Raw genomic sequence first — 25,195 nt, 5'->3', positions numbered from 1 at the left:
TTTCTCTAATGGAAAACGGATTCTCCTTATATTGGCATCCATATACACCAATATATGGATCAATTCTAAAATAGTGGCAGATTGTATCAACTCAAATAACTGTAGTGATGAGCTCAGTACAATTTTTCTATGTTTTAAAAGTACTGCCTCAAATGTCAGACCACCATGTATAGATCCCATACTGTACAATGCAAAAACAAATACTACTGTTAATACAAACAATGATGCACCATATAACTAAATAGTAAGAATCACACCAGATAAATGTTCATTCAAAATTTATTTCTAGTAAACAAAAGGAAAAACAGAAAGGAGTGCAGAATTCCAGTCTTCAAATCAAAACATGAATGTTATTGTTAGCACAAATCTTGCCACCAGCAGCCTTACCAACGGTCAATTCCACAAGCATAGTACAGTTTAACCAATTGAAAAGAATAAGGAATCTCCTTTGTTGAGCAAGTATAAAAGTTTACTTTGAAAATAAATGTACCAAAAATAAGAACATAAGAAAGTTTACAAACGAGAGGAGGCCATTCAGCCCATCTTGCTCTTTTGGTTGTTAGTAGCTTATTGATCCCAGAATCCCATCAAGCAGCTTCTTGAAGGATCCCAGGGTGTCCGCTTCAACAACATTTAAGACATGTGTCTTAATAAACATGTTAATGATAATTCTCTACCACCCCCTCCCCGTTTAAAAAGATAAAGGAGAGAAGTGTCTACAAGGTGCTCAGAAGAGATCGTCTCCAAAAGCCACAGTTAAATTGCAAGGGACAGCCACTGTGGGAAGAATAAATTGTATTAGATTAATGCAGTAACTGTTTGACTGTACAGAGACATTACTATCTATCACATGAACATAGAATATAGTGCTCCATTTATTGCAAAATGTATTGCATAATGGAATAAATGTGTTATTGGTAATTGTATTTAGCGATAGTTTTAGTGCTAAATGGAAAATGCCTAAATAAATACCCCTGTTGAAGCCAAGTTTGATTGAGCACAGCCATGGATTCATTTTCTCCAATTCCGGTTATTGAAATGTGATGCGGTTTAGGTGTAAAAGGACATGTCTCAACTTTTTTTTTTTTTTTTTAGTTCCATTCGCACAAGTGTTGAAACATATAAATAGCAAGCATGACAGAGAAAGTTGAAAAGAAAAGCTTTTATTTTGTCATTTACATACCTGGTTAATATTGAGTTCCACAGTCCCACTTTCATTATGATCAACAGTCTTAAACATTTCTGTTAATGAAAACATGTATTTATTATATGTATTTAATATAAATCTCCATCTGCAGCCAAGTAACACATTTGTATCAATGATGAGATAAAACATTTACATTGATGTTTTAACATTAGTTAGAATGATTGTGCCAGATGCAATTCTTTCCAAATATTATTTAGTAAATATTAGCTTTTTGAAAATGTAAGTAAGGTTAGCCCAAGGTATTTGACTATGGATCATCAGTGTAAACCTGTACCATTTGAGGTAGGAGATAATGACTGTGTTCACATAGATACTGTTTACATGATATCCGTACAGAACTGGAATTCTAATTCATCTGTGTTTACACGATGCATTTTGGTATTCTGAATACTCAGCACTAGATACAATAATGAGCATGTTTAATGACTTAACCCCCATTAAAGTCATAGTTCTGGTAGACTTTGGCATTTAGAGACATTTAACAAACTGCTTATATCAGGTGAAATGGTATTTATGGCCAATTGTTGCAGATGTGAGCTTTAGTGGGGAAAGAAAAACTTAAAGTGTTTTAGGGGCTCCTGAGTGGCACATCCAGTAAAAGCGCTCTGCGTGGAGTGCAGGATGCAAAGTATAGCCTGGAGATCGCAGGTTTGAATCCAGGCTATGGCACAGTCGACCGTGACCGGGGGTTCCTAGGGGGCGGTGCACAATTGGCCGAGCGCCGCCCGGGTAGGGAGGGCTTAGGTCGGCAGGGGAATCCACTGCTCACCGCGCATCAGCGACCCCTGTGGCCGATAGGGCGCCTGTGGTTTTGCAGTGGAGCCATCAGATCTGTGTTGTCCTCCTGCACTATGGGTCTGGTGGCCTTGCTGTGGATCCGCAGTGTGAAAAATGACGGATTGGCAGCAGCACGTTTCAGAGGACGCATGTTCCATTTTAGCTCTGTGAAGATGTGCCCACTGATTGCCATTACATTATTTTGGTTTACAACATTTAGGAAGCAAGTAGTATCCTCATTGCTCCAGTAGTAACCCTTATTTCTGTCACTGTCATGATGCTCAGCTTGTTGCTAAACAACCCAAATGCTGGTGGGTGTCGGGACTCAAGAATAAGCAAAACGCGAGCACCGATTCAATACCAGATTTACATGGGTTTCACTTTCGGTATCGAATCAGAATTGAGTTGGGTATATTCCATCCTATGGATTCCAACACCACAGATTCTGAATTGAGCTCCTGGATGCTGAATACCTGATTTACATCCCTGGTATTGGAATTCAGAATACTTAATATTCTAAATCCAGATCGGTGTTGGCCTGCATGTATACAAACTCAGTTCTGGAGGGGATTTCCCTGCCTTGTAGTGTGCAGACCAACAGGTGAAACATGAGCTAATTGACTGTTCAGATTCCAGCTGCTGGGGATTCTCCCCAGTCAATAATCTCATTAACTGGGTCTTTAAGGCACCTGGAGCCACTGCCCAGGACTTCAGCCTGAACTCCATGGGGGTAACGTCAGGGCACTCTGGCAGCCAAGATATATTGTGATGGTTATATATTCTCATGCAAGAATCAGGAAGAACGTAGAGCAAAATGTATTGGTATCAAATTAACACTTAGACTCCCTTAACTGGGCCCCTAGTCCAGTATTGTTCTGTTCATCAAGTTGGAGCCAAAAAAAAATGTTTCAATAAAAATAAAATAAAACTTACTGAACAGCATTTCCAGTCGAATAAAGCATGCCACGAAGTTGTCAAAATCGATGGCAAAGCGGTCATCTGCATAGCGACTTACAATAAGCTGAATCAAAGAGTTGTTTAGACGGAAACCTAGAGGAATAATTACATTTTTATAAAGTATTAGTTTGTATATTGTTCTATATATTTAAAAAGTAGAGAGAGAATTAAAAGCAGCTCTATATCCAAGGAGAATAAGGATACTCAATCACTATAAATACTTGATGAAGACAAAAAGTAATTAATACATAAAAAAAGGTTATGATAAATATTTAACTACAAGTTTCAGCTTCCACCTTCAGATAGTGTGGTAGAAATAGCTCGGTTGACTGACGTTGTTCAAACTTAAATGACACCAGTCCACCTATATCTAGTGACAAAAGTCCTCCATTTGTAGTAATAGTGCCATTTTCTGGGATCTTTTCCACCATCTTCTAGTGCAGTGGTACCCTATCCTGGTTCTGGGGGACCACTGCCCTGCTGGTTTTTGTTCCAACCAAGCGCTCAATTACATAATTGAACTAAATTTGCCTAATCTGAGCTTTTTAAAATTTTAAGCAGATGGAGATTTCAATTTAGGTATAGCATTGTATAAGGAACAAATTCTCCAACTTTTTACAAGCTACGCTACTCAAAAAGTCAAGTTAAGCTCATTATTAGTTCAGTTAAGGGTTCAATTAAGTAATTGAGAGCTCGGTTGGAACAAAAACCAGCAGGGCAGTGGTCGCCCAGGACCAGGATTGAGAAATAACAGCACTCCACAAGCACAGGTAAGTTTTGAACAGGGTGGTACCTGTATGTTTATTTTTACACCAAAATAAATCAAACAAAACAAAAAGCCAAACTCCTTCCAGGAGTGCTAAAACGAAACTTTTCTTCAGTTCTAACTATAGCGGATGGCTAAGCAGTTTACTGGTCACAAAACCCTAACACTTACCCAAGTAGAAGTATTAAATACCTTTTATTTCAGGTCTGCACACACCCAGACTTCACACAGGCCTTCGCCTCCACACTACACCCAAACAACAACCCCTCTCTATGGCATTTCCCTTCCTTTTATGCAGGGCTAAGTGTGCCCAGGTGTTTCCATTACTAATTAGCCCCTTAGCTAATTACCCAATTACATTCCCAAGATGGCTGCCTCTTGCAGCCACCCTCACCAAGATGGAGTAGATCTCCCAACCCCCCCAGGATTCTAAAGCCTCCAAATTATGTTATGTTTATATATATATATATATATATATATATATATATATATATATATACACACACACACACTATATTTTGAGGCAGTAAACATTATATTCTGCATTTACACACAGCACTTCAAGGCAAGTTCAAGAGGTCTATGTGAGATTGCAACATATCTGTTTTCCAGAATATTTTTACCTGCTTCTGCCAGAGCTCCTCGCATCTCATGGGAATTCATGGTGCCAGATCCATCGGAATCAAACTGCTTGAAGATTTTCTGCACACATGAAAACGGTTTAGTGTTGTCATCACTTATGCAGTTGGATTAGGTCTTCAAATTGTACTTGCTTGAACCAAAGTCATTGTATTTATCTTGCTCTTATTGTATTACTTGTACTGTAACACTTGAAATGTATTTGCTTACGATTGTAAGTCGCCCTGGATAAGGGCGTCTGCTAAGAAATAAATAATAATAATAATTGCATAATAGCAGGTCAGACTATGATAATGTTGATATGACTTTTTATTGAAAACCACCGATATATACAGAACTGTTTAACCCTGAAAAAGCTGGACTACTGCAAGCATCAGGGAATTCCCAGGTTGAAACATTCAGTTTTGTTTGTTGTTGCTGACCCTTGACCCTGTATAGATAACTTACTGGCCTACTACATGCAAGGGCCATCCAATTAGAGAAAGGCCACGTGATTATTTTTTTTTTTCTTGGCCAGGATTTCAAAACAAAGATGGAAATAAGAATCACATTCCTGGTTTTACTAGGAGTTTAATAAGACACACCTGGGCATGTTACCTACTGTAGAGTATACACTGTGGCTGATCAAGCGTATATTAAAACCTGGAAGGGGTACAAATGCTATGCAATAGGAGTCTTTTTTTCCATCCCTGCAAAATGACCGTCTATAATATATTTACTGTACAGTAAGTGCTTCTCTCTTAGGTGCTGTGCAGTTTAGCTATGGAAACCTGGAAGACCCTGAGTGAACAGTGGGTCTCAACATTTTCCTTACCAGGTATTTAATAATCTTCTCCCACAGGATGGCGAATTCCACCAGGCCTAGCTTACCAGTTCCATCTTTCTGAAGACTGTTAAGGTCAGTGTGATTAGCTAGGATAAGCATTTAAAATTGATCTGATCACAAATTAATTAATTGTCTGCAAATAAAAGTATTAATTTAGGAACTACGCCATACATAACTGAATGTCCAATGTTTTAGGGGCATATACAAGCTTGTACATTCACTGGAGTACCGGTAGTTTATTTCAGGTTTGCAACATTGTTTTCATGCACAAAATAACCAAACAGTACATGAGTTATTGCACAGGCCCTTTAGCTTACGAAGTCTGAGACAAATGGTATTGGATGGGCACAAACTGCTCCCTCCCTTATGACAGTGGTTCCCCCGGGGCAAACAGGAGGCACTTTTGAGGGCCAATGTGAATGTGGGGAAGCTCATAATACCACTGTTAGCACTGTTCAGCAGATGCAGAGAGAAGACCTCAGTCTCCAAGGCTGCCAATCAATCACCTTTTGAGCATAAAAAGGAAACTATCATATATATATATATATATATATATATATATATATATATATATATATATATAATATTTTGAATTTTAAAATGCACCAGGGTCAAAGTGATGCTCCCTGTGGGATCCCCAGAGATGCTGCCAACTTGGCATAGCCAAGAACTTAAACCTGAACCCCCCCCTCTTCAGGGACTCCTTTATCGTATTTTATAAATACAAACAAAAGAAAGAGAAAGAAAGAAAGTCCTCAAGCTGAAAAAAGGATACATCGAGCAGGCTGACTATGTGGCGGCAGGTCTCCACGCTGAAACCATCAGTCTTGACGTCAGATCCTGAAAAAACAAAAACAGAACTTCATTGATTTTGCCTTCCACATCTGTATTTGAGATACTACTGTTGACTGTCCCATAGTTCTCAAAGCGTTTGTTTTAATTAGTTATCAGTAAAAAGCAAAGTGCTGGTGGATCTGCACTGTTCCTACCTATTTCCACTCTCTGACCACATCTCCTCTCTAGGATTGAGCTCCTTAAATAATCAACTTTGATATTTAAACCCTCCCAAAAAAGTTGTTAAAGAAGCTAACAAAAATCTACAACTGGTTTAGAACAGTATCAAAAATGACAAAAAAACTCTATAAATACTGTCAACAGGTCCCTGTGCTTCTAAATTTACAAAGTAATGTTCTCAGTTGAGGAATGGGGGTAACCAAGCAAATGATGACCAGTTAAAAGCCCAAATATGTTGTACTTACTCTGTGCTATTACTTTGTTCAGAACTGTAACAAGTTCAAAGACAGACACCTCTGAATCCTGTCAAGAAATAAAAAAATATGTAATTGTAATATGAATCCCTATCACTGGGTGAGACCATTTAGACAAGGTCATTCCTAGGGGTCTGCTGATACTCCTACTCGTAATTGCAGGTGTTAAATAAATCCATTCATTAATGTGTTAATTTCAAAACAACAAAAGCTGTCCTTCCCTCACCTTTACACCTGAGTACCAATCAATAGCAATTAAGTCCTGCATTGTTTAAAAGCAAAAATTCCTCTCAACCAGGGTGCTGACATTTTTACTACTGTACCAAAAATATTAATTGGCAACTTACAGCCTTGGTATGCATTTTGGCAGTAAAAATGTCAGTGCCCCGGATGAGAGGAAATGCTGAAGTTAATTGCCATTGATTGGTACTCTGTTGTAAAAGTGAGGGAAGGATAACACATTAATTAATGGATATATTTAATACTTGCCAATAAATACTTCTTAAAGGCAATTATGAAGGCAAGTATGAGTATCAGCACACCCCTAGATGAAGAATTTTGCAGTTGCTGTCATACAATTATCTGCCTCTAGTGAACATCACACCTCCTTGCTAACCAGAGAAGGACTGCCAGCTGGCTGAATATCAGCAGCCACCAGAAATACCTCAGTACAAGTTCTTTATGTGACTCACACTTCCTGATATCTGTACAAACAGTTTTCTGAATTGGGGGTCGATTCCCTTTTCATCCACTTCAGGCTGTGGAGACAAAAGGCTGTGATTTATAAGAACAAAACAACTGTCTTGGACAGTACATACACTACATAAACACACATGACCATATTGCTAAGAGAGGTCCTGCTTTGAAGCTGGCACAATACTCGGCCACAAGCACAAAGGCTATTTGCACCTTATCATCCAAAAGCAGGCAAAACAATACCTATATGTTTTGCTGCAAGAATTATTGAACTACAGGGCAGTGGTCTGAACAACTGCATGTTAAAGTGGAGCTAAGCAATCCTTTAAAATACATTTCTGCCCCCATCCCTTTTTTCTATAGTTAAAAACTATTTGATTTGTTTGTTTTGTTATACTTGATTTCAGGCTTCCTTAGTTCTAATCACTACTACACAGGTACCAAGACGCAGCAGTAGCGATGAATTTGAAATATATAATATCCTGAATTAAGTGAAGGAACAACAGATTTTTATCACAATACAATGGGAACCAAAAATTTTCATTATGACCTACTATGAGCTAAATACCCATGGTCAACTGGTTTTACTAACTCCAGCCATTACAAATCTTCATCCCTGGACTTTTTGGGGAGATCATCATCTTTCTTAAACAGCTGCAAAGCCCTTGAAGTTGAAGCCCAAACCGTTCTGTCCCTCACGCTATCATCTACGTCCTGTAATACAGCTATATACAGCTATATTGTTGTTTACTTGGTCGTTGTATGACATTATGTGGTAAAACTTTGGTTATTTCATTTTTCATTCCTAAACTGTGCCTTAGTGAATTTGCCCATTTTCACAGGGCTGATCCTTTTTTTTCTAAACTTCTGTAACCTGTATTCTGGTACTTGTAGTCCTGCTTCTCTTAAAGAAAAGAGGTAAAAGCTCCCTAAATCCAACAGGATATGAGCTAAACACTAACTGTGCCAAACTGTCCCAGGGAAGCCGTATGATCAACTTAACAAATGGGAGACATGACTATACCACAATACATCTGGTTCTGCAGCACAGAGGGCTGCTTTTAACGAGGATACAGTTATTGTGATGTATATTACAAAATACAGCTGCATGTGGTTTATGGGTCTCTTGGCACTTCAAAGAGTTTTAACCAATTCATAGTTTAATAAGAAAAAGAACAAAATGCATTCTTTACCTCATGCACATGTGCCTCAATAGCATGATCCATGGGACTGTAAAAAAGGTGGACAAATTGATTATTTAATTATAAATATATCCTTTTTTCAATGAATCTGTGTATAGGGGGCGACGGACTCAAGATGAAGCACTTTCTATTGCCATTCAATAAGTGCAGAATTAAGAGCCGGTTTGGTGGAATTAGATTTCCAAATTCATTTGAATGGGGAATACATCCCAGGCCCCACAGGTAACACCTGAGTACATTAACCCACTGCCTGACCTAAACCACCTTAAAATAATAGTAGCTAACAAAATAATGACAGAAATCTCACCTATGTTGCACTTACATTAGCTACAGAGGTCTCAAATGCTCAAGCAAAAATCTATTTCTATTTTAAAACATGACATCTGGTACGATTAAATAAATGTCTGCTTGCAAGCAATGCCATCCAGGAAGTCTGTTACTGATTAACTTCCTTGATCATTTCACCAGAGCAATGTCTTCTGGGTAAAAGCCTGTTACTGGCTGAAAACATGTCAGTCAATAGGAGAAGCAGCTGACGGTTACTGACAGAAAAGGAGCCAGTGAAGAGGTGGGGACAATTTCCACATCCAAGTGAATTGACCCAGGAAGTGCAAGACAGTCTAAAAGCATAGCTTGCAAACAGATTTATTTAAACCTGAACAGTACCAGATATCATGTTTTAAAATGAAAATAGATGTTTACTAAAATATGTGTTTCTCTCAAAACTGCAGTTTTGAGGCCTATATAATGAGTGGACAAATTAATTAATATGCATGGCAGAGAAAATATACAGAACTATTTTGTTAGCTTGTCTACAAGTACTGTAAACCCCAGTCTTGTTGACACCCACCTTGCTTCAGCCTGCTTCTCAGAAAAGACCCGCATGACGAAGTTTCCAACTTTGTGCGGTTCGAAGGTGGACGGTATGATGACGTACTCGCCGGGCGGGAGGGTGAAGCGGGTGCACAGCTCCCTGAGGTTAATGAAGGTGTCGCTCATGCCTACAGCACGCTGCCTCAAGAGGACGTCAGGACCCAGGCGGATGTTGCTGCGGCCCTTGTACTGGGGGGGGGGGGGGGGGGGGGGGGTATTGTATCTTTTTCAGATTTATTGCATCTGTGCTCTCCCCACTACTTTTTAAAAATACTTAAGTGAGAGAAAGTAGAGCATTGTGCTGAAGAATATGTAACACATCTTTTTAACTCTTTCAACGCTGCAGACATGATTGCAGATATCTGAAGCTTATCTGTTGTTAAAGCTGCTTTGTGCTAAAAACGGAACAGGACAACGTGAAGGTTTGTTCAAGCTATAAAAACAATCTTTTCAATTTAAAAGAAATACATGACCAGGTATGAGTTTGTAAAATTGCTTTGTCTAAATACTTCTGTAAACATTCAAAACCACTGATAGATAAGAGGTTTTACACGTAACTTAGAATTTAAAAAAATCATAATTTTGCTGCACTTTAATAATGTTAAATGGTGCCTTTGATTTAAAACTCAATTTTTACATCAGTGTCAGCTAGCTTGGTATAATAACATTGCACTACAGTTGTTTTCCATGTTTTAATTTCAATATATTAGTTATCTATCATAGACATGCAGTTAGCAAGGTCCTGGGATCCAACTTAAAAAACCACAAATCTCCACATTTTATAGCACATTCACACAGATAAATGTAGATTTCTTATGAAAGTCAGCATCTATATTGCTAAATTGTTAAACTGTTGCTAACTGTTGCTTCCTGTTTTACCTTCCTGTCCTGGCTAATTGCCATATTCTAGTCTTTTGAGCCTTCATCACTTTACATACCTCATCGGGAACCTGGAAGATAAAAATAAATGTGTTCAGTGTTATGATATTAAATATCACACAAACATTACTTTATAGTTCAGTATTTTTCAATTGCCATATGTGGGCAGAGATGTCATTTCCAGTCCAGCTCTTTGTTTCAACCACATTTTAAATTGTTTAAATGCTCTGAATAAACCAGGCCTCAATGTAGTTGATTTCATTTCAACTGTTAAACCTGCAGTGCAATGGCTCTCCAGGACTGTGATTGGACAGCCCTGATCTAAACTATAGCACATCTAAATACTGACACCCATTTTCATACCAAGTTTATGAAAATCAAACATCTAACAGTGTGTGCAAGTCTCTGTAGTGCATTTCTGTCTGTAAAAATATGGAACACTCCTATTTGGTTGATAAAAAAAAGGTGGTGCTTATTTATATCAATTAAATGTGACCCTCATACATTCCCATTTCCTATAACCCTGTAACAATACCGCATAAACAGCGAAGCCGATGGTGTTCAGGTCCCGCCCCAATCTCATATCCTTCCTGCAGTTCTTCTGCATCAGTCCCACCAGGAAGGTGCAGCCAACCTCATTATCATGAGGGTCATCGTCTACCTCCAGCAGCTTGATGGCAAACTGAGGGTTGGAGCAGAAGGTGGCTGGAGGAAGGCAATAGATATCAGGAGTCAATTACCTCTCTTGAAGAAAATAATCACACCCAGTAATGTTTTTTTTATTTTTAATTGTGAAGCTGCATGGTGTTGCTGTTTACTCATATACAACAATCAGGAGGTTTTACTCAACGTCACCGGTTAAGGGAATATTTGATGAGGTTCTTGAACAATACTGTACCAGTGTTGTTCCTGCACCCCCCAGCGGTGGAGCCGACCCTCCACTGCCCCTCAAACTGGGACAGACTCCACTTGTGGACTTCATCGCTGCTCAGGGTATCAGGGGTCAGGTTACAGATCTCCAGCTTTGAATAACGGCTCACAAAATCCTTATAGGACATCCTAAACAAAACCAGAGAAAGAAGCATAATAAACAAGACCACAGGAAATACAAGAGAATCGAATTTCACTTTCTCCTTTTTCTGAACATCAGATGTGGTTTTTTAATGTTTATTCTTGATACAAACCATGCTAACCTTTGAGCAAAGAATGCTTCCTAACTTCTTATGTTGGTGCATTGGTTACTTTCCAGAAAATACAACTTGAGACAGAACAGTTTTAGTTTGGAAGTAGTTTTACCCATTGGTTCAAACAATCTTTCTTAATTACTGACCAATTTTAAAACTAGTGTACCGTGACAGGCACACTGACGCTTAATGTTTTTTTTGTTGTCCTTTATCACAGTGGATTTCCTGGTATTGCTGTCTTTTTTACATTTTCCTTGGTTTGCATCATAAATAAATTAAGTATGCTACTGAAGATCCCACATGGTTTTCAGCAGCTCACCCTCAAGCGCAATGCACCATTGCACGCCACCCTTTGTAGCTTAATTATTAAATAATTCCGTACTGTACATGAGCAATAGGAACAAATAACAAAACACAATGCAAAGATGCGTGCCAACCAGTATACATGAAATAAAAAAACCTTTTTGGACATAGCAGTGTTGCAGTAAATCTGCAGTAGGAATCCAGTTTAGCAACTGCATTAGCAAGTTTTGTTTAAATTACAGCAGACAGACTATACAAAAGTTTGTTGTAATATTGCAAAGCAGTTATTGGTAGGGCAAATATAAAAAATGGACTGTATATTGATCTAATAGGAACTTTAACATTTTTGGACTGGCTAAAGCAGCGTGGGGTGTTAACTGCAGCACTCAGTGTGGCAAGCACTGTCCCTTATTATTTGTCTAATTATCAACTACAACAAACGGTTCATTAAAGTTAACAGGATCTTAAACCAGCTAAACAGGATGTACGAGGTTGGGAAATAATGTTAGAATGTGTAAGTTATTTATTTACATATATTTATATACTGTGACAACTCTTCAGTGCTTTCATTTCTATCTATGAAAATGGAACCAGGAATAGATTTAGAAAGGATTTTTTTTTTTTAAATAAACAAAACACATCTTACCAGAATTCTCCATCTTCTGCTTTATTATCCAGCTTCAGCTTCTCATCGGGTGAAATACAGTCCCACTCCCCTGAGCTAACAGAGAAAGGGTCTTCAGTTCAATGCTGTTCAAGGGGCTATGGCTATTTGACAATCATACAGTGATGCCAGTTCAAAGTCCTGCACATAAATTTTAAATATCTCAGTGATTTAGATTTTTCCTAACTAAGCAATGGTAATATGCATACAGTGTAGTTACAGTAAAATAACCTAAAATGCTTTTCCAATGACAAGCAAAGTTTGAAATTCTCATTATAAGTCACCTCCCCATTGTAACCAATTAGCAGCAACGACACCTATAATTTCACCGACAGTATAGCGCTCACACTTCAAATGTCAATGGCAAAGCAATTGAAACGTTGAAATCACAACTGGTTTTATAAAAACAGATTAGGTATGTTAATATCAGGTTTTCGTCTGTTTTCTATTCAGAGTTAATCACTTATAATAAGTTTGGTAGCTACCTCTGATGAAGCTGATCGTGTATTTTGTCTTGCACTTTCGCTCACAGTCTGACACTGATTAGAGGTGGCCACCGAACACTTTGAAACATACATTAGAACTCTTCTTTACTAGGCTGCTGATAATGCATTCCACTTTGTAGGCCTACACTTAATCTGCAGGGAAACCCCCTACTTGGTGAAAGCATATCAAACTGTAGTTAAGCAGTGTAAATGATAAGTTTCCATGGTAAACTGTTATAAGGGGACAGTGATGCACACATTAATTCATTAGAAACTCAGGCTGTCTTCCCTCCCCTCTAAATGATATTGTTTGATAACAGTTGTGTTTGTGTTTTTCCTCGTCTTTCTTTAAAACCAAATTTATCATCATCATCGTCATAACAATTTATGACTGTGTAAAACCTACTTGTCGCTCCAGGCTCCTGTCCACTCCACCTGACCCCAAGGATTTCTGATCCGGACAAGCCTCTCTGTCTGTCCTTTATAGATGACCTGTTTGAGACACAATGCAGTACTGCAGTGAGCCCCATACCTGAGGTGTCAGCTACTAGCAGACTAAGGACCAGGTGTGTTTTATTAAAAAAAAAATTGGAAATGAATTTGTATCAAATTCTGTTCCTACTTCAAGTATTGTTGGTATTATGTTTCAAGGTGACATGGTTTTTTCTCCACGCTATGAGAAATCTGATACTGTGTAATAAGAATTACAGGCAAGACAGCAAATCAGTCTTCTATGTCAGTACACACCTCGAAGAATTACTGCAGATTAAATTGCAGTCTTACCTCTTCGGCTCCAGTCATGGAGTAAGCGTGGCCCTTCACCAGTTTCTCGGAGGTGACAGCTTCAGAATCGTATGCACTGGTGATCTGCAAACAAAACGCACAGTTTGTAAGCTCGACAAGCTTCAGGTGGCAAAATCTATCCTCCAGATTGTCCACGGCAAGCCATTTAACTATTATTGTTCAGCAAGTTTGAACTACAACAAAAGAAAACACTCTTTAAAACCTAGGTTTGCAGCACTCCTTTAAATCATTGAAAGTTAATGGAGGGCTTGATTTGCTAAACAGCTGAATGATTGATTGTTTCTGAAACGAGAGGGAGTCCATTTTTACAGGCGCCACACTGTAAAACGTCATTCAGGCATTTGGCATCTCTAATCTCCATTACGAAGTCTTATTTCTCTTACATCAATCGAGCATCCGAGAAGGGATCCTGATTTCAAGGCTTTCTGGATGATTTTGAAGAGGGTTGGCGGGGCTTTCTTCAGCTCGTACATCTCCGCAATGCCACCGGTGAAGTCCTCAAAGCCTTCAGTGGTGGACCCGCCAGACAGAGCCTCGTAGCAGCCATTGACCCTGAGCACAAACCAAACAAGTGTAAATCACTATTGCTTTCTACATCTCATACCAGCAAGAGCTTTGCCTTTACCCATCTAAACAAGACCTACCAGAAGATAATACAATACTAGTGTTAAAAACACAACATTTCCTGCAACCATTCTGGTATTTTACCAATGTGACATTAACTGGCACCTCAAAGATTGCCCGTATACGGTGAGCTCTGGCTCCGGTCAACGAGAGTTCACACACTACCTATTGAGTTTTTGGGTGAGTGTGGGCATTGATTTAACACACTTGACTCCTAACACACCGGTGTAACTGTGATAAACTCTGTACATTTGTTGTTGTTGTAGCACAATCGTTCCAGCTACAGGGGTGGCTAATTTCTGAAAAAAACTTGTTGTCCAAGGGACAAAATGCTAGAAAAATCTGCTTGTCCTTCTTAAAAATCTACTTGTCCTTCTTAAAAATCTACTTGTCCTTCTTAAAAATACTTGCCCCCTCCCCGTCGCACAAAATACACACAAAAAAAGTAGTATATAACTACAGCATGAGCCATATTGCAGCAGTGATGAAGAAACGTTTGCTCTAATCAACATTTGGGCCGACAGTTCAATCCAGAGAAGCTTGGATGGAAGCGTCTGTAACAAACTGCTTCTGGGGCATTGATATGTGCATTGTTTACTTGCGTCTGTCACCCAGGTCAACCCTGCTTTATCAAAAGCAGTGTGAAATCGCGTACCCGACCCGCATGACACCGGGTCCTTCCCAGGTAGGTTCTGACCCGGGTAGATCATGCTAGTGTGAAAGGGTTTTTTTTTTTATATGTCTGTACTGTACAACAATGACACAAATGACACACCAGTGAGGCCTACTTACTTGGCGTAAGCCTTCTCCAGCAGGGCGCTCCAAAACTCTGACCCCTCGGCTGAGTGGACAAACAGCAGCTCTCCGTCCCTTGTGGGCAGCCTGTCATCAACCACCACGTCAACCCACTCTCCATACTGCCAGAACTGAAAGTAGGAAACATATGAGTAAACTATTAGTATGTTAGACATATCTATTACAATATTTATTTAGGTAAACTTCCTTGTTTTATATTATATATGTTTTGGCTATGTAAGAACCTGTCTGGTTTTAGAAATAGATCTGTTGACTATTTATTATTGTCAATGACCTGTTAAATTATTATTAATCTAATACACAATGTGATCTTTCAAGAAAAAGGCACTGGATGCTACAATAAAATGTATTCCAGCTGTCTAGTAACCCCCCCCCCCCCCCCCCCCTTTACATCATCTGACCTGGAAGTGAAAGATTCCAGCGTAGTCCTCTTGAAAGCTCTGCCCGCTGGGAACAACTCGGGCCAGGATCTCCTCCTGCAGAGTCAGAGAGGCAATGGCTGCCAGGAGCCAGCAGTCACCTGAAGGAGGCACACATGAATGAATAGTCAAATATTAAACAAATGTTAAAACATGAAACATGAGAAACATTTTCAAATAAAAGTTTACTAAAAAAAATATACATTCCATCAAAATGACTGCATTGATTTTATACATAGTACATGTATACTTTTTAGACACAAACATTTGTTGTATTTAATACAGTTTATGTCCATAGTGAGACCTTTCCGGTTTTACAGTTTGTGTGTTCTGTACGATTCTCTTCTGTTATTTCTGCTTAGATGCAGCAGTTTAACTGCAGCGTTGTCTAGTTACTAACGCTTCCATCAGGAATGGCTTATGAAATGACTCTTCACGGCTAATTGTGAGCAAGTGAAGTAGGGAAGTGCATTAGTGTTGCAGAAGTTTCAGTACACAGTGCTTCACCTATGGGCTTCAGTGCACACAGTGCAACGATAATATGCTTCCTCATCACACCTCACCACAATTAGCCTTTTGCTGCAATTGTTAGTAAACATGGCAACAGAGAAATAGAAAATCATGCATAACACACATAATAGGAGACTAAACAGGTAAGAAATTAAATAGTAAAGAGATGTATATATAAACTATCCCTTTAATATTCAGTACAATCATGGGCTGTTAACTTCAAATCTTAAACTACTTTTAAGTAGTCCTCAATTGAACCTAGTGTTTTTAGTTCACTTTGCACTACTCATCTTTTTAACCCTACCCCAAATATTTCCATGCATGTTTACACAGCAAATATTTATTTTATTGTACGTGTATTATAGTACCATTAAAGAATCAGTATGCAGGGACAGTTTCAAAATAAGCTGTAACTGGAAACAGAAGGCAGAAAGTACTTGTCACAACCGGACAAACAGGCTTTGTTATTTTAAGTACTTTGGTGTCGTATTGTTAAAAAAAGATTAGTACTGGTTGGGGAGAATTACTTTATGGAAACAATTAGAGTCTGCATTAGACTAACACTGATGAATGTTTCTATCTCTTTTGGAAGTTGAGTCACTTGCATGAAATAGGACTCACCTAACCCCTGGGGGAGGGAGGTGAAACTTTGTGGAAGAAGAGATTAAGCAACACTAATATAGCAAAAACCCTATGATTCAGAGGAAGATAGAACAGGTATTTACACATAACCAAACAACAGAGTAACAAAGGCTCACAGTCAGTCGTTGTTTGTTGTTCTGTGCAATGCAGTCACACTGTTGTTACTCCATGCCCTAAACCCACCCAAGGTCACACTGACAGTAGGAATGTTGTCAAAAAGGGACATTTAACTGAGAACACTTTTATATTGTGTATTCTGCTGCCAGAACATGAGAGTCTGGACAGTAATGTCTGAAATTAATTAGCTCAGAGGAACATTTCATATGCACAAACCACCCTCCCTTGCATCCATTTTGTAGAGGCATGGTACATAACGTATGGGGTGTATTTGGGGTGTCCACCTGTGTCTGGAGAATTGATTGAATAGCATCATAAAACTGGTACATAGTGCAAGTAAAAACAAAGTGTTTTATGATTAAATCTAAAATGGGGGGAGGGGGTTACAGTAAACAAGGTAATAACACCGTCTCCTGAAGCTAATGCCAACAACATTCACTTTCTGACGAACAGCAAAGAAAGCTGACCTGTGGATTAATGCAACAAACAGTCATCAAGGAAAGACTTCATTTTTGTGTAAAATTTTTACCATCTTTTGCAATCCACAGAGAGTTAGGGTTTTTCATGTACTGCTATGTTTTGCGTTTTTCACTTTCTTTCATTAAAATGTCCCATTTAAGGTGCATACTGTATGCCATTAAGGTATACATTTCATAAAAGGAAAATATGAAAATAGTGCATCCTCATAATCTAGTAATAAACGTAGGCTACAGTGCTTGAAAGGTTCATTTATTTATTTGTAATAAAACTGAGAGCTTATCGGATTATAGCCAAATGCAATCTGTATCATCTATAAACGTCCAGGAGTGTATGATAAAAGTTTAGTGATGATTTGAGCTGATTCAAGGGAGTTATGATGTCCACCCTGTAGAGTATAACAAATGGACAGACAGACGAACACGGTCAGTGCATGAGGGTCCCTATTTTTTTTAATGAGGACCCTAAAGAGGTGTAATTAAAAATGTCATGATTTGTAATAAAAAAACTATAATTTTATTCTAAAATTACTTCCGGTTTGCACCCAGGTGCAGGTGGAAGCTGAAGAAAGGCATATTCCGAACCGAGGGGAGAGAGCTTTTTCACGGAAAGGGTGGTAAACCATTGGAAAAGGCTGCTGTACAGAGTTGTTGAAGCACAGACTATTGGATCCTTTAAGAACAGACTGGATGCTGTCATGAACAATACTGTATGACCCTCTCTGTGACCATAATAAGACCTTTAGCTAGCCACCTGGAGGCAGGGTGGTCCCCTACTAACTTGGTTAGGGTTGTTTGTTTTTCCTCTCCTGAGTGTTAAAGGACCACGCTTGCATTAAGCGAGCGAGCAAAGGTGGGCCGAATGGCTTTTCTCATTCTAAAATTTCTTATGTTCTTATGTTCTTATGTTCTAAAAGGGGATTACAAAATTATAATATTGGTACGGCTTCTATGTGTTACAAACAATGTTGAATCAATTTATATAGCAATGCAGCTTTCAGATAGTTAGCTAAGGAGCTAATTCATATAAAACATGCAGGTGTGATTTACACCTCTGCTTTCCTTGTTTCCATTTACACAGCAAGATAAGGTTTCCTTTTGTAAACTCATATGCACCTTCCATGTCACCTGATACAGTAGGTTTGACAAAACATGGACTCCCAGTGTTTACAAGATTGCTGACTAGGCTGAGACAGCAAAGTCAACACAGGAAGTCAACCGATCAGAGTATTCGATTTATACTACATACACATTAAATATCTACACACTTCTTGTAGACTCACTGTTTGGTTTTCTCTCCCTAAAGCTCACGCCACATAGGCTTTTGCACTCTCCCTACTGCCCCTGTTTCCTGGATTAAATATCGTCCTTAAACATAGATCCTAAATTACTTCACGTGTTTCTCATGAAGTACCAATTACCAGGAATCTTATAAGTCAATGCTCAATCTCTATGCCTCTTGTTGTCAATCCAGGAACTACAGGCACCTGAGCAAAGCCTAAACTGGGCTGCCACACCACACAGGATAATGATGAGTTCATCTTTTCTGATTATTATGAATAACAGCAGCGAGTGGCAAAGAGAATAGTTTTATCTTTAACAGATTTTCTCAGCTGAAGAAGGGAGAAGCGGTGGTCACACAAGTTTGTTTATGTGACAATGTTGTGCCAAAAAAAGTTTTGCAAAAAATAACTAATTTCAACTACTTTGGTCTAAAAAAAAAAACTATTTAGTTTGACAATTTAAAAAAAAAGAGTGTGATCAAGTTTGGAAGCAGCACATTTTCATGACTGCACCAAGCACAATGTGAGCAATTCAATACTTGGATCCCAGTGTACTCTTTTTTATCAATGTAGCTAGTGGTACAGTAAACATCACCAACACACATACTTCTATTCCAATCCACATAATAATAATTCACAACATAAGAATAGATTCAGCAGCATTGTTAGATGAAAACTGGGACTTTACAGCTGTAGTTCCCTGATCACATTGAGGTAAATATTGGCAATGGTACAAAGTACATCACAATGGCACGGCTAACAATGCATGCCTAGATTATAATTAAAACCTTGATAATTCTCATAAGAGCTACCATATGGCAACATGTACAGGAGTAACTATGTTTGATTGACAAGGACTAGCTGAAGATAGGATTAGATTTACCCAAGGCTCCTTGGCAGATGTCAGTCCTTGTGGCCCCTCCAACAATAAACTGGGGATTGGAGCACAGCTCCTAAAAAAAAAAAAGAAAAAAGAAAGCTTTACTCCATATGGAGTTACTCCATAACAATCTGTCTCTGCAAAATGCTTTGAGGAAGTGACCCTAAGAGTCCATTTGAAATATAAAAGGCAATATGAAATATGAAAAAAAAACCCTGAAAAATAAATATAAATAAATACATAAAAAAGCTTGATATTAGCAACCAATGACTATCAATATCGTCAGTTGTTTTATTTACATACAGTATAAGGGTCATTCAAGCTCAAGCGCACCTGTTTGAATGGAGGAGTTTCCTCTATTTGTGGTTGATGTCACATAAACCCACGTAGGATTGAGCAAAAGGGGTGCCACGAGCCCCACATGGTGAGAAGGTGTCTGAATATGTCCCCTTTTTATGACCACATTTATATAATCTTAAAGCACGTCTCAATGGCTTGACAACAAAAAAAAATGGATTGATGTACGAGGTCAAGTCACCGCTGATCTTTGACGTGTGTGACCAGAGTGGTTTACCTGTGCAGATGGAATATGTGGCATCCCCAATTCAATACTGAAACAGTGTAAGGGAACTTTTTACAGCTCAGTTTTATGGTGGAGATGGAAACACAGCCCAACCATTTGGCACTTAAAAGAGAACTTTTCGAACAAATTATTTTTAATGATTGTATTTTCTTAAGAGCATTCCTTTTTGTGTGCAATTAGTGGGAGGTACTTGTTTCAGGCAATGGTAGACTAAAACATTTAACAATATTATTGTGATACACAGTGGGTGTCAGAATCTGGTGCAATGTATAATTGCTTCATATTGGTTAAAAAAAAGACCTTCTCTATGACAATGACTCACATAGTTTAAGGTTTCCACTTTTTGTATGTTACTCATCCTTAAGATATGTAATTTACCTCCATACAACACCACAGGAAAAGCACATCACTGGGTAGTAAGTCAGCTGCAGGATTCTCCATAGACTCCATGTCAGAGAAGCACAGTGATCCACTTCGTGTTTTCTAACAACCCCATACTAGGTAAGGCTGATGTAACCAGACTTTCCGGTGGCAAATAAGCACACCTTCAGGTACTGCCATCAGTCACACTTGGTTAGAGGCTGTTAGAAAACAGTAAAGGGAGTGAGTTTCTCCTTCCCTGACATGGGTGGTGTATTCATTTGAACTCAACCCCCAATAATCAATGGGAAATTATTTTGTTCCCTCTCACATTAGAGAAGTTGGTTTAAAGTTAAATATAGTGCACTTTGAGATGCACTTTTGGTGTTTGGTATTAAGCCCAAACCTCAGCTGCTGCATGTTATTTTGCAATTGAGTCATGCCTAGCAGCCAGAAGCTTCTCATAGCGTGCACATTAAAACACACCCACAGTCCAGGGGGAACCTATAAGTTTATAGGGATATTGGCTCCTTATACCCCAAAGCGATCCTTAAAAATTATTTTAAGTAAGCAAAAAACATCCAAAAGGCACAAATGTTGAAGTCTAATAATGTTTTTATTTATTTATTTTATTTTATTTTGTTTATTTACCAGCTTTGTTGAACCAGGTAATTAAGAAATCTAAATGCCTCAGGCTCCATAGCCCATTGAAACCTGGGAACACCATCAGATTCAATCTGGAGTCACCTCACAGGTGCATTCTAAAGAAGGACTTCTATACTGTTGACCTTGCAACAAAAGCCAACCCAATTAACCAACAATCCCTATGGAAGCCTCAAAGGGACCAGAAAGAAGAAAAACAAGTTACAGCTAGCGGTAGGTACTGTAACAAAACAGGACAGAACTGCCTCAATAGGACTTGTATGCTTTTTTATATGCATTCGACTGAAGCATCTTAAACAGCTGCAGCTGTAAAGAATATTCTTTCACCATGTCCTTCTAAATGCAATAAAAAACTAAAAAGCAAAGGAACTTCTTTGATGTGAAAGGTATAAATATACAATGTATATACATTTTGTTTAGCAGGTAAATATGTGGCACACAGTGGTTTCAAGGAGGTGAGTTTTCAACAAAGAGCTTATAAAGTTATAAAATCACTAAATCAGGGGTGTGTGTCCTCCTATTTGTCAGTTTGATTGAATAGTGCCTTACATCCCACCTCATAATCATTTTAAAATACAGGAATACAGGAAACCTGGGCCACGTGCTGAAATAGAAAACTCTTAATTGTTCCAGTAATAAAGAAACTGCATTTCACATCAAACCTGAATATTCAAGAGGTACAATCTCACTGTTTATTCATCATTCATCATTCCCAGTTTCCTAAATAAAGAAAGGGTCTATAGTGGTCCCTTCTTTTTAAACAAAGGGATCTGGGCCTGGACCTATACATTACAAACCATATTGGATATCACCGTTAAAATGAATTATAAACTAGTTCAATTTTAACATTCAGGAACGTCATCTTGTTTTTGCGGCACACTACACCATCAATAAGAGGCGAAGGTCATTGTCGCTCAACTGTGTACTGAAATAACAGGTGGTAACTCCCTCTGGAATGCAAGGTGTGCCCAATACAAGACCACTGTAGGAGTTGCACAGTCAGTACTGTACAGAAAACACAAAGGCAGCAATCCCCTCCTCCAGGAACCTCTCCAGCAGCTTCTAATGAATTTCAAACAATCATATTGAGACTTACAGGTAGTCAACACCTTACAGTTGACTGCTTTTGTGATTGTTTATTTGCCTGGTAATTTCCCAGTTGCAGTTTTTCAGTGCCCAATAAAACATGCGTTTTCCATTATTTTGTGTGTATTGGGTGGAATCATATCAATTATAACTTCTGCATCATATAAACATATGCGAATATTCAGTACACAGGGAAGGCTTACGCCAATCCCCTGTACTCCCACTAAACAGATGTAACAGTTTCTTACCTTTGGCCTCATCCACTTCACTCCCCGGGTCTTTGCTGAATATGGCCCCAGCTCATTGAAACCCAGAGACTCTGGACGAGCAGGGAAGGTATCATCGCTGAAGAGAGATCCAGACTCAAGACACCGCTTCTTGATCACTTGATAGTCCTGCTTTAGGTACTTCACTGCCTGTTCGTTTGTGCCATGGCCGTCCTCTCGAGCCTTACAACTGGCAATATGACATGCAATCCCTGACATGCTGGTTTCTCACGCTGGCTGTTGACTAACAGTGTGTGTATGTTTGTGTGTTGTATCTAAGCTAGGCTATCCCCTGCTAGTGTACCTGTTCACTTATACTGCTTCAGGACTAACAGTAAGCACAGGGGGTGGAGCCAGTCAGGTAAACTGAAAGGTCAAGGAGAGGCTTCTGCTGTTTAGCTACAGGGCTGTCAATCTGTAAAAGCCAAGCTGGAAGACAACAGTGTTAATCTTGTTATTAGTAAATTGTATATCTACCTTGTGAGGTGCTTTACCACAATACATCACAGTACATTCTTGGCACATGAGTCTTTCGTTTGGGGAGGCTATTCCACACTTTTACCCCTGCATTTATTCAACCCATAGATGTACAGTAAGATACACACACATTATATATAACGTCCTGATAATTGATTTGTAATCAATTATTCTACCTTTTTTAAGTACCTGAAATATCCTTTTCTCTTTTTTATATTTAAGACTTGAATTTTTTTATTATTATCATTATTACTCTGTTACTAGTGAGTTAGAATACTAAGTTTTATTCATTGTGTTGAGTAATCCGGATTCATTCTCCTGCGTCTTTTTGAGAAGTTGTATAATAATTTATAGCACAAAACAGACCTCAAAACCACTCAGGGATGCTCCATATATATTTGACATGTTTTTTTTTTCCAACATATGGCGGCCAAATAAATGAAGTTTAACATAGCACTAGCGTGTACTTTAAAACATGTTATGCCTATTTAAGCAAATTAGAAAAAGTCAGGGTAACAAGCTGCACTGTTTTTTTAAACCTTTAAATCCGTTAACCTGTTCTGCAGTCCTACAGTACCCACACCAATTTCGAACACCATTTCCATCACTTCACATCTGGCGGTTGCGCAGTAGGAGAACGAGAAATATGTTTATTAGGCCTGCTTTTGCTTTGTGTTGGTCAGAACAATTTTTTGTGAGGTTTTGGGCAATTTATTTAAGTCTCTAATGCCCTGTTCACACTAGCATTTTATACCGGTATTGTTGCGGAACCATACCGAAACAGTACCGAAACGCAGTATGGATTGGCTGAGCTTTATAGCAAAGCTGCCGATAGGCCTCTGCGCGAACTGCTGCGTAAGCCTGCCCCCCTGGGAGCTTCACGTAAGCCTGCCCCCCTGGGAGCTTTACTATACGCAGCGCGCAGAGACTCTCTTCCTCTTTTGTCTTCAGCATCGGTAGCGGTAGGTAATAGAGCTGTTAACTGATTGTACTCGCTAAGCTTAGGCTTGAGAAGCTGGTTATTGCCCCTTCTCTGAGTTTATTTCAGTTATACTTTGTTATTAAGGATTATATAAATTGTTTTACACTTATATATTTCCTTCACGCTTTGCTTCGGCATCGTGTTTGTCTCGTGATCTCCGTCTTTCCTGTGTCAATAATTATTTTATAATTATTAGTGTTGTGTTTTGGGTTTTTTTGTAAATAAATTGTATATATTGTGTATATATATTTTGTAAAGGACGCGCGTTGCGTTGGCCTTGGCCGCGTGCGTATCTGCAGCCCCGGTCTTGCCTTGGCTAGACCACGTGTGTGGAGCCTGCACTGCAGTCTCCCACATACTACCTCTGTGGTGTGTTCCACCAACCGCGTGGTAGCTGTACTGTGCCCACATATCATTGTACCCCAGTCACATATCACTATCATATAGTGCTGCTGCAGCGTCCCAAAAAAAAAAAAAAAAAAAAAAAAAAATCCCACTCACTGCACAGAGGAAGACACGCTCCGGCGTGCTGCGCTTCGGCGCTTTGGTGTCAGCGCTTTGCCGCTTGGTGCAGCACTTCGGCGCTTTGTGCAGCGCTTGGTGCTAGCGCGTCTGCGCTTGGGGACTCGATGCTCGACAATTCGAGGCTCAACGCGCTTCCCTCGACGCACGCACCGTCGATGCTCGAAGCTCGGTGCTCGACACGTTGGTGCTCGGTGCTTGACGCGTCGGCGCTCGGTGCTCGACGCTCGATGCTCGACGCTCGATGCTCGGTGCTCGACGCATCGGTGCTTGACGCATCAGCGCTCGACGCACGCACTTCGGTGCTCGACGCTTGGCGCTCGATGCGTCGGTGCTTAATGCGTCGGCGCTCGACACACGCACTTCGGTGCTCGGCGCTCGACGCATGCACTTCGGCGCTTGACGCATCGGCGCTCGACGCATCGGCGCTCGACGCACGCACTTCGGTGCTCGGCGCGTGGCGCTTCGGCGCTCGACGCACATACTGTCGGTGCTCGACGCTTCGGAGTTCGACGCACGCACATCGGTGCTCTTCGCTTCGCTCCGCTGCTCGACAGTGCTTGCAAATTTCAAGGCACTATGTCGGGCTTTCACCGATGTGTGACCTGCCAGGCCAAGTTGCCTGCCAGCGATCCGCACGATGACTGCGTAGCGTGTTTGGGGCCGGAGCACGCCGCATCTGTCTTTGCGGATAAGGCATACTGCCATCTATGTGTGGGGTTCCAGACATGCACCCTTCGCCAGAGAGCAAGGAGGGCGGTTGGGGGTCATTCTCCATCCTCGGGGTTGTCCCATACTATCTTGGCCCCGCTGTCATCTGTTATGACGCCGCCGGTGACGTTGCAGCTCTCCAGAACTCCCAGCTTACAGCTGGTCAGAGGTCCCCAACCAGGCGTGCTTGGGAACATTCCCGCAACCCCTCCTCTCGCGGGGCACGTCCCCGTCGGGAGCCCAGGTCG

The 25,195-nt window shown here is 39.8% G+C and overlaps 1 protein-coding gene across 1 annotated transcript; it reads right to left on the bottom strand.

Moving 5' to 3' along the window:
- Window positions 1-261: 261 nt before the first annotated feature.
- LOC117403377 (calpain-2 catalytic subunit-like) lies at window positions 262-22,585 on the bottom strand. Its single transcript, XM_034005490.3, has 21 exons — window positions 22,238-22,585; window positions 19,301-19,370; window positions 15,372-15,490; window positions 14,947-15,080; window positions 13,914-14,082; window positions 13,510-13,593; window positions 13,133-13,218; window positions 12,224-12,298; window positions 10,989-11,149; window positions 10,626-10,795; window positions 10,150-10,161; window positions 9,189-9,400; window positions 8,330-8,366; window positions 7,133-7,198; window positions 6,432-6,489; window positions 5,948-6,012; window positions 5,161-5,229; window positions 4,331-4,409; window positions 2,918-3,034; window positions 1,184-1,242; window positions 262-777 (listed from the first exon to the last, which is right to left on the bottom strand). The coding sequence occupies exons 1-21, from the start codon at window positions 22,472-22,474 to the stop codon at window positions 757-759; spliced, it is 2,100 nt and encodes a 699-aa protein (XP_033861381.3). The 5' UTR covers window positions 22,475-22,585; the 3' UTR covers window positions 262-756.
- Between the last annotated feature and the right edge of the window lie 2,610 nt (window positions 22,586-25,195).

The sequence above is a fragment of the Acipenser ruthenus genome, chromosome 5 (assembly GCF_902713425.1).
Source record: "Acipenser ruthenus chromosome 5, fAciRut3.2 maternal haplotype, whole genome shotgun sequence".
Classification (NCBI taxonomy): Eukaryota; Metazoa; Chordata; class Actinopteri; order Acipenseriformes; family Acipenseridae; genus Acipenser; species Acipenser ruthenus.
Note: the sequence above shows the minus strand (reverse complement) of the source record. Positions and strands in the feature narration are given on the sequence as shown.

Coding starts and splice junctions, on each gene's coding strand:
- LOC117403377 (XM_034005490.3), bottom strand. CDS start 22,474: ATGTCAGGGATTGCATGTCATATTGCCAGTTGTAAGGCTCGAGAGGAC. Junction 13,594..13,913: donor TTCTCGGATGCTCGATTGAT/GTAAGAGAAATA, acceptor TTTTGTTTGCAG/ATCACCAGTGCATACGATTC. Junction 7,199..8,329: donor TTGAGGCACATGTGCATGAG/GTAAAGAATGCA, acceptor TTGTCTCCACAG/CCTGAAGTGGATGAAAAGGG.